This window comes from Fragaria vesca, linkage group LG6 (assembly GCF_000184155.1).
Source record: "Fragaria vesca subsp. vesca linkage group LG6, FraVesHawaii_1.0, whole genome shotgun sequence".
NCBI classification, from domain to species: Eukaryota; Viridiplantae; Streptophyta; class Magnoliopsida; order Rosales; family Rosaceae; genus Fragaria; species Fragaria vesca.
The window spans coordinates 22,741,791-22,751,369 of record NC_020496.1 but is presented as its reverse complement, the minus strand read 5'-3'; the positions used below and the strand labels follow the sequence as shown (position 1 = coordinate 22,751,369).

The window sequence follows — 9,579 nt, the reverse complement described above, 5'->3', positions numbered from 1 at the left end:
TTGGAGATGAGTATTTTTTTTTTTTTTTTGAGGAAATAGGTCAAACTTTATTGAGAATCAGAAATATTACATAATTGGAAGTTCAGCTGCAACAACAGCTTGTATAAAAGATGGAACTATAAAATAAAAAATCTCTCTAGTAAGAGAAGAAGAATGAGCCGCCATTGAATGTGCCGCCATTGAATGTGCCACTTGGTTTGCACTACGTTTGATATGCGCAATTCGTATGGAACCAGATGCATGTAGAAGAGCACCTATATCATCATATAATCTCCCTCAAATGGAGAAATTGTTCTATTGATTATTCAGCAGATGAAGGTATACCCCTTGTGCATCAGTCTCAATAACTGCCGGAACAAAGTGATATGCATTATAGCAAACTGAACAGCATGTTTGCACACAAGAGCCTCCACATGCTCTGCTGAAATCACACCTTGATAAGACTATCCTCCTCCAACCAAAAATCTCCCATCAGAATCCCTAACCACAAATCCAGAACTTCCTATATTCGTATTCTGAAAAAATGAGCCATCTACAATAATCTTTACAATACCAATTGTTGGAGGCTTCCATTTCTCACTCCCACCAGCCTTCATGTTTACATGTTTCAATGTCACCAACCAAAATTCATTCAAACTAGTCATTAAGCCAATAACTACATCCATAGTTGTACCAATCTTTCCATTCCATACTCGATTGTTCCTCTCTTTCCATACTCCTCCCCAATAGGTAGATCAACTCACCAAGATGCACCATTAACAAGTCTCTAACACATGTTATTAACCATTCTAATAGGCTCAGTTGATTCAAGGTAGGATTAAGACAAACCTAAGACAGAAGTCCATGTTATTGCAACACTAATCTTGTGAATGGACAATCTCTACACAAGTGAAGAGTAGACTCCATCCCTTGTGTGCATAATGGGCAGATCAGAGACTCCAACACCACATGCTTGGATGCTAATTGTTCCAATGAAGGTAGACTATCATGGCAAACTCGCCATATATGAACCTTAGCACCATTTGGAATAACAACCTTCCATAATTTCTTCCATATAGCAACACTCGCATTATGAGTAAAAGGCTGGCAAGAAGGTGACTAAGAGAATGTGTACCTGTAAGTTTTAGTTGTGAATAGACCGTTCTTTTCAAAACGCCATACCACTCGATCAACTATACTAAGAGGAGCTAAAGGGATAGCTAGAATGGCTGCTGCTTCATGAGGATTAAAAACAGAACGTATTAAGCTCTCATTCCATATACACAGACCATGTAACAAATCACTGACGTTTTCAACATGATCAAGTAAAACAGTATTCCCTGACGGCTTGAAATTCGGCACTCCAAGTATCCAAGCATCAGTTAATACATTTACCTGAGTACCATCCCCTACCTGCCAATAACCACCTTCAAGTAAAAGGTCTCGTGTTGAAAAGATGCTTCTCCACGAAAATGATGGGGAGGTATGGGCAGTAGCAATCCAAAATGAGTCGTTCGGAAAATACCGAGTTTTGAAGAGTCTAGCAACCAAAGAGTTCGGGTAATGAATCACACGCCAAGCTTGTTTAGCTAGCATAGCTGAATTGAATTCCTCCAAGCTACGAAACCCCAAGCCTCCTTCTTCTTTAGGATTACATAGAGCCTTCCAATGCTTCCAATGTATTTTCCTTTTTTCCTTAGTGCTACCCCACCAAAACTTAGCACATAGCTGCTCAAGATCTTCACATAAATTCTTTATTAGCTTGAACACACTCATTGCATAAGTTGGAAGTGATTGGGCAACCACACGAATGAATATATCTCTGCCTGCACCACTAAGAGTTCTATCTTGCCAACCAGAGACCTTCTTCGCTAACCTCTCCTTAATAAACTGAAATGTAGCTGTTTTTTTCCTCCCTACATAAGTAGGAAGACCCAAGTATTTTTCATGGGAAGTAACTACCTCCATGCCCAACAAACTATAGATCTCCTCCTGCATAAATTCTGAAACATTATTACTTAACACAATAGAGCTTTTTTCAAAATTCACAAGTTGGCCCGAAGCACGTCCATAGGTTTCAATGACATCTTGAATGTGATAACAGTCATCTAAAGATGCATTAGCATAGAGCATACTGTCATCAGCAAAGAGATGATGATTAACCTGTGGAGCCTTTGCACAAATTTCTAGTCCCAGAAGCCAACCCAATTGCTGCGTCCGTTGCAATAATGTTGAGAAACTCTCCACTCCAAGCAGAAATAAATAAGGGGATAGAGGGTCTCCTTGCCGTAGACCACAGTTGGGAATCACAAAACCCCTTGGTTTACCTCTCACCAAGAATGAGTACCTTACCGAACTGACACACTGCATCACCATTTCGATCCATACTGCTGCAAAACCAAACCTCTCTAAAACCTTCCGAAGGAAGAACCACTCCATTATATTGTAAGCTTTGCTTAAGTTCAATTTCAATGCCATATAGCCTTCCTCCCCACCTTTTTTGTTATGAACAAAGTGTGCTAGCTCATTAGCAACAAGGATGTTGTCAATAATCAATCGACCTGGCACAAAGGCACTCTGATAAGGTGAGATGACTTCTGGCAGTAGAAGCTTCAACCTATTAGCTATAACCTTATAACAAATCCTATAGATCACGTTACATAAGGCAATAGGTCGTAAATCAGACATATGTTCCGGATTTGGGACCTTTGGAATCAAACAGATGTGCGTAAAATAGTGTTGACTAGATTTAGGAAGTTTTGAACCGCAACGGTGACATCCTCACCAATCGTATCCCAATAGTGTTGGAAGAACAAAGGAGGCATACCATCAGGCCCCGAGGACTTAGTTGGGTACATTTGGAACAGAGCAGACCGAATTTCATCCTGTGAATAAGAAGAACACAATTGCTCATTCATCTCCCTAGTAACACAAGGCTCAATCGTAGCGAACGTAGAATTCATGGCCTCCATGTCCACATCCTCTACCGTAAACATACGACTGAAATACAAGGAAACAATCTTCTCAACCCCCTCATCATCCTCTACCCACATACCACACTCATCATACAACCCCCCTTGATATTGTTCTTTCGCTTTTTGTTGCTAGCTTTACGGTGAAAGTAAGTCGTATTTCGATCACCATCACGTAGCCAAGTTACCTTTGCTCGTTGTCTTCAGAAAGTTTCCTCCTGTGATAACAAAGATTGCAAGTGAGAAGAAAGACGTTTTTTCTCCTCGACTACATCCCCCGAAATTCTAACATCCATGAGTTCCTTTAATCTACAACGAATACCCATCATCTATTTGACAACCCCTAAAAATGTTCTTCTGCCAAGCATCCAATTTCAGTCTAGTGTAACGAATCTTCTTTGCAACCTGATACATGGTGAACCCGTTACATCTGTCATCCAAGCCTCCTTCACAACATTATCACATTCCCCATGTTGCAACCAGTGTGCTTCAACCTTGAACCTATGGAGCCTAGGACGCTTAGGAATCATGACAAAGTTAGCACGCAGCAAGATTGGCAAATGGTCTGAGTCGCTTGGAGGAAGGTGTTGGACCCTAGCATGCCCACAAATATCGCACCAAGACGGTGTGCACACCGCTCTATCCAAGCGCAACTTTGTTTCCGAATTCCACCATGTAGTAGCAGGTCCCATAAACCCTAGATCCAGTAGATCACCGTAGCCAAGAGCTTCCCTAAAGCCTCTCATCTGACATTTGGGTCGCATTGGTCCATCCATTTTCTCGCCACTGTTGAGAATCTCATTGAAGTCTCCTATCACCACCCAAGGTAGCGAATTCAAATCACACAAATCCTTGAGTAATTGCCATGACTTATCTCGATCAACAGTACGTGGCCAACCATAGAAACCTGTCAATCTCCATCGGATATTACCAGGCTCTCCATCAATTTCCATATCAATATGGTGCAACGATGACGTACCAATGAGCACCTTCACGTCGTCGTTCCGAACACTGCTAGGCCACCCGATAACCCATCACTAAGCACTCCAAAGCCCTGCGCAAATCGACAGTCGTAAGTGCTCAAAGGTCCTTGTATTGCTGATTTTGGTTTCACAAAGAAACACAATTTGGGGCCAATTTTGGGTGATTAAATCCTTCACAGCCCTAACAGTAGAGTCCCCGCAGATGCCTCTGTAGTTCTAACTGAGTATGTCCATATCCATGGTCAAAACGATCTTGCTCTCTAGAGGTTTAACATGTTTTTTTCTTGGAGATGAGATTTTACAAATCCTAAACCTATTATAAACAAAATGTTGGAGTTATATCCTAAAACCTAAATGCGGTGGCCTCGTTAATACTTGGTCTATTCGTGTCTCTTTGCCATTTTGATGTGAAAAACAATTCAAAATATAAACCTGAATACCTGATTGGCCTAGAAAATGAAAAATAAGTCGCAGATAAATACGACATTTAAAACAAAAAGAAATTTCCCTCCACTCTGTCTCTCTCTCTCTCCCGCTCCAGTCCCACAGTCACTGCTTCGTCCTCAAACCCCAAACCGCAAACCCTAAATTCTCCGATTCCTCCATTTCCTATGGCCTCTAAGGTCCCCGACGAGCCGCCTCCCACCTCCGAGACCGACCCGGAGACAATAGCCTTGCGAATCAAGAGGAAACGCTCCCGGCGCGTGAGCTTCGCCGACACCGAGATCACCTCCGTCCACATATTCCGCCGCGACGACGAGGACTCCGACCACACTCCCGACTCCGAGCCCCAATCCAGCTCTCTAAACGGCTCCGCCGAGCCGGAGAAAGGCGCTGTAGGGTTTTTCAAGGATGTCGGCGGCGAAAGCGACGATTTCAAGGACTCCGATGACGAGGAGGACGACGACGACGGGAGGAAGTCGTTTTTGCGACCGCTCGGTTCGCCTTCTCCGATGAGTAGCGTTCCTGGCTCTGCTACCTCCAACAACGGTAAAGCTATCTTTCTTATTTTCTTTTTCGATTAATCATCATTATTTGCTTTGGGAAACAAATTATTACTTTATTGTGTATTTGTGCCTTCAATGTGCCTGTGAATCGAATTTTCGACTGTATGCATTGGCTTGTTGTTGGTTGATGTGGGGATTTCAGTAGCATATGTTGTTTTGTTGATGAAATTTCTGAATTATGTTAGTGATATTAAGATGTCCGAAGATGAGATTCGCAGATTTTTATTGTTATATTGAATTACATGTGATTAAAGAAAGGAAATCCTAGCATTTTGTTTCTAGCATTAGTTTGTTTTTGGTTATCTCAATAACTGGTGTTTGTCATGATTTGTTTTTGCAGAAGACGATTTCTTTGGTCCTGTATCGTCGGATTTCATTAGACCAGGACTATCTGATTCCGCAGCCTCAGATGACTTTCATGAAACTACAATGGACACTACTGCGTTTTCATTGCATTATCGTAGTATTGCAAGGTCAGACTCTGGAGGATATCTGAAGACCCCGACGTCTTTTCGCATTCCCTTTGCAGAGAAGACACCAACCCATAATCCCAGTGATTCAGGAAGTCTTATGTCCCTAGCAAAACCAAAGAATCTTACTCCCCAGTCCTTGGTTCCTGTCGATAAGGTCAGAGGCGGTGAAGACTCGAATGACATGAGTATTGTGGAAGAAAACCCACGTAAGTACGATTATGGAAGACTATCTCCCACATTAAATGCCATTTTGGCAGAAGGTAGCAAGGATCTGCATACTGGCTCTGTTCCAGTCTCTCTCAGTATAACACCGTCTAAGGGAGAAAAGGTTGCTCTATTGGAAAATAATGGAATTGGCCGCATAGATCTAAGAAATCGTAGGAGTACTGAAATGAACAATTTTAGCAATCATGATATGACTGCTGACCCAGAATCTACTTCTTGTATCAAATTGAGTGAAGCAAATGGTTTGATTGCTTTTGACGTCTCGTCTAACAGAAGTTATCATCCATCTGCCGGTGTCTCCGTTGATGACCAAATCCAGACTCCAAATCAGTTAATCAAGGTGAGATCTCTTTTAATTACAAATTTGATATAATGGTTGCCACTTTTTGAGCGCTCTCATCCATTTGTAGTTTCAAATAATTTGATATGATGTTGCATATCTACTTGTTGCAACTAGGATTGTGCTTGGTGTTGTTAGTTGGGTGAAAATTCATGCACCTCAACTGTTTTGATTCCAGTGGCTGTTGTAAACATGTACTCAAAAATTTTGTGTATGGTTGGTCTGTGACAGAAAGGGCTGTCATAGTTTCTGTTGATTATGCTAGAATCAATACGTTGTTTTAGAGGTTGATGAAATTTGGCTGATTTGAGGTCAAGGGTTCCGTTTAAGTCATGAAAAAAAAAAAAAAAAACATGAATTAAACCAAATTTTGAAATTTGACACTTTCCCTCTGATAACCATGATTGTATGTTTGTACCCAGAAGCGTCATTGCCATATATAGGTCTGGTAGTGTAGTATTGTTATTATTCTGATGTTTCATTACATTCTTTCCTGTCTTTACTTTTATTGTTGTTTTGTTTGCATGCACACTGTCAAAACAGTCTGCATAGCTGATGTTTTGTTTGTGCTTTCATTTTCGGATCTCAAAATGTAGAAAAGTTCTGGTTCTATGGTTAAAATAGAATTGTTTTTTAATTCACTTAAGAGCAGAAAAGACTTCCTTTGTACTGTATAACATAAGATTTTAAAAAATCATGGATTGTTAAATATTCAATCTATCATCTCGGTTCTTCATTTAACAACTAACAAATTACACTATAAAGTGCCAAAAGTTAATAATGAGTTCTTTTATGGGTGAATGAGGCACAGGTTTGTTTACATTTTCCACTGTTTTATTTGTAGGTCAGTAACAAACTCACTGAAGATAAATTTCAAAAGGGTATCAAAAGTTCAGAGTTACTTGCTGTGAATGGCGACCTCCTAGCAAATGTCAATAGTAAATCAACTAAATCTCTTCAGTTTGATGCGTATCCGCTACATGATCCTGCTTCTCAACATTTAAACCTGGGATTGGGAAAAGAAAATTCTCCCAAAGACAGAAGACATAATTCTAATATTGATCCTCATTCTGTTAAGGAGGGGTCCATACCCATGTTATCTGCTAGAGGACAGCAGTCAATTATGAATACTCCTAATATAACAAGGCATTCAGAGACAGTGACTCCTTCCTCAAAACATGAAGTGTGGTATCCATCAATTCAGAAAAGCATTTCCAGGTTAAGAAATCCAGAGCCTTCTCCTCGTGCTTCTAGTCTCAAAGATGGGATTGAGAAATTAATATGTAGATTGTCGAGTTACTCATCCCCAAATGCTCCTTTAAGTACTGTTATGGCTGACATTAGTAAAGATCTACAACGTGACTTTAACAAATCTCCTACTGCTTTTTTGGAGAAGCAAGTAGGTGATCTGGAGAAGAGAGGACAGAAGAGTTTGGTTAACACAGGCTCAAATGACATTGAGAACCCAGTTAACATTCAAAAGTTGGGGAAGGATGAAAATTCCACAGTCACGGACAGTCTTTTGAAGGATAAATGTGACAGACCGGTAGAAGAAGTTGCTCCACCCTCTCAGCTGTCGGTATCTGGAAGTAAAAGGACCCAGCATCTCTTGATGTCAGATAATGCCACAAAAGGAACAATGGTTTCTTCTGGAACTGATTTTCTTTTGGCAGATAAGCAAGAAGTGAATCTTCCCCATGTGCAACTTCAGTCAGAAAATAACCTCCAAACTCCTCTAAGTGGTGCAGGCATTCTGAACATTCAATTGCGAAGTCCACATAAAAGATTTCAACCTGGACTAGAACCCCAGTCTAAACCATTTGTCGGCAGAAGTATGACTGAATCATCCCTTCAGGTCAGTCGCTGATTTTTGTTCTTGTATTTCCAATATCTAACACATTGAGGTTGTCAATTCGCTGGTACAAACCAGTATTCCATACCCATTCTGGCCTCAGTAGGCTGGGTGGTGGGATGAGGTTTGGGGTTTATTCAAATTTGACAATGGCTTTCTTACAGTTGCGCATGCAATAGACAGCTGCTGTTAAATACAATGTTGCTCTATTTAATTATCATTACTTCTTGTGATGCCTGTAAATGTGACATTCTGTTTGGTAATGATCAACTCAGAGCCCTCCTTCTAAAGACTCAGCTCCGAACAATTTTATGGAAGGGCCATCTCAGAGTCCATCCAGGAAAAAGCAAACTCCAAGTCCTCCCTTGGGAAATACCCCTTGGAGCCCCCTCAAGAAAGAGCCAAGTCAGAGTCCCTACAGGAAAGAAACAGCTAGGAGTTCTTCCAAGAAAAAGCTTAGTGAGAGTCCTTCTGGGAAAGAGCAAATTGGTACTCCCATTGTGGAAGAGCCGAATTATAGTCTCTTTCTGAAGGATCTAACACTAAGCCCCTTCAGGCCATCTTATACAGAACACATTGATAATATGCAACCACTTGGGAAAGACATTGAATCTCCCGAGTTAATTTCAATTAATCATCCTAATGATTGTTATCAGGGACTACATATTTCACAGAGTCCTCTTATCAAACAAGATGCAGAAAGTTCATTTGGACGTAAAAGAAGAAACCCAAGGTTAAGTCTCGAGGATGGAGACTGTACAGATATGGTCCCTGGCAGCCAGAGAAGTTCTAAAGTTCATAGAAGTGAGAACTATGATACCCAGTTAATATTGGGTCATTCAACTAAACTTCAAAGTGACAGAGAAAAGCATGGTGGTGAATCGAGTGATACAAAATGGGAGAGCTGGACTGATGTGTGTGTCCTATTTCTTGTTTTGTACCCAGTCTCCTTGAATAGATATACATAGATTCATTTTATTTATTTTTTTGACGTGAGAGTTCTTGCAGATTCTAGTCAAATTCTCGGGAGATTCAGAACAATTGCTTTCTCCATTGACAAGCAACCTAAATTTAAAAGCGGTATATTTTATATATCCTATTATCTCTTCCCAATGAAAAATTAAACTGAATTAGCCGACCATCTTATACTCAAATTTATGGTCTCTATATTTTCTTGTACTTACATTACTGTTTTTCATTATCATGTAGATTGGGGTTCTGGAAGATATCTTGATACATCTAGTGAAGCCTAAAAAGTATGAGACGCTTTGTGCTCAAATCCAATCTCAGGTCTGCTTAAAAACATTTTTAATTGCATTGTTGAGGTTCAGTTATAAGCATGGAGCGCATTTTACATCCTTTAGAGCTAATAACACAACTACACTTCCCTCTTTTCCCTAAGACTGGTGTTTATGTGTACAGAATGTCAACTGCATCAGTCGTGGGCATAAAAGGTGGTGTCCCATATCCTTGATTGTTCCAAAATATGTAACTTGGGCTACCTATCCAGGAATCTGGCTTACCATTAAAAGCATTGGCAACTGAACCTTGCAGGGTAGCTGAAGCAAGGTTGCTGCTTTACAGATTAGCGTATGAAAAGGCAAGGTTGCAGTTAATGCAGTTGAAGCGCCACAAATTACAGGTATTTTTTGTTCTGTGACTTTTGATTCTCTAGCTATGCATGCAGTTTGTGACCTTCCCTTATATTTGTGCTTGCCTGCAGAGTAAGTTACAGCTCTTAAGCTCTG

The 9,579-nt window shown here is 40.5% G+C and overlaps 1 protein-coding gene across 1 annotated transcript; it reads left to right on the top strand.

Moving 5' to 3' along the window:
- Window positions 1-4,545: 4,545 nt before the first annotated feature.
- On the top strand, window positions 4,546-9,491 carry LOC101311698. The gene is made up of 8 exons (XM_004305637.1): window positions 4,546-4,924; window positions 5,282-5,979; window positions 6,824-7,834; window positions 8,107-8,745; window positions 8,840-8,911; window positions 9,041-9,121; window positions 9,254-9,285; window positions 9,386-9,491. The coding sequence occupies exons 1-8, from the start codon at window positions 4,546-4,548 to the stop codon at window positions 9,489-9,491; spliced, it is 3,018 nt and encodes a 1,005-aa protein (XP_004305685.1).
- The last annotated feature ends 88 nt before the right edge of the window (window positions 9,492-9,579 follow it).

Excerpts from the sequence above, each read along its gene's own strand:
- LOC101311698 (XM_004305637.1), top strand. The coding sequence starts at position 4,546 with ATGGCCTCTAAGGTCCCCGACGAGCCGCCTCCCACCTCCGAGACCGAC. Across the intron at positions 5,980-6,823 it reads CTCCAAATCAGTTAATCAAG|GTCAGTAACAAACTCACTGA; the intron begins GTGAGATCTCTT and ends TTTTATTTGTAG. Across the intron at positions 9,286-9,385 it reads ATCAGTCGTGGGCATAAAAG|GGTAGCTGAAGCAAGGTTGC; the intron begins GTGGTGTCCCAT and ends TGAACCTTGCAG.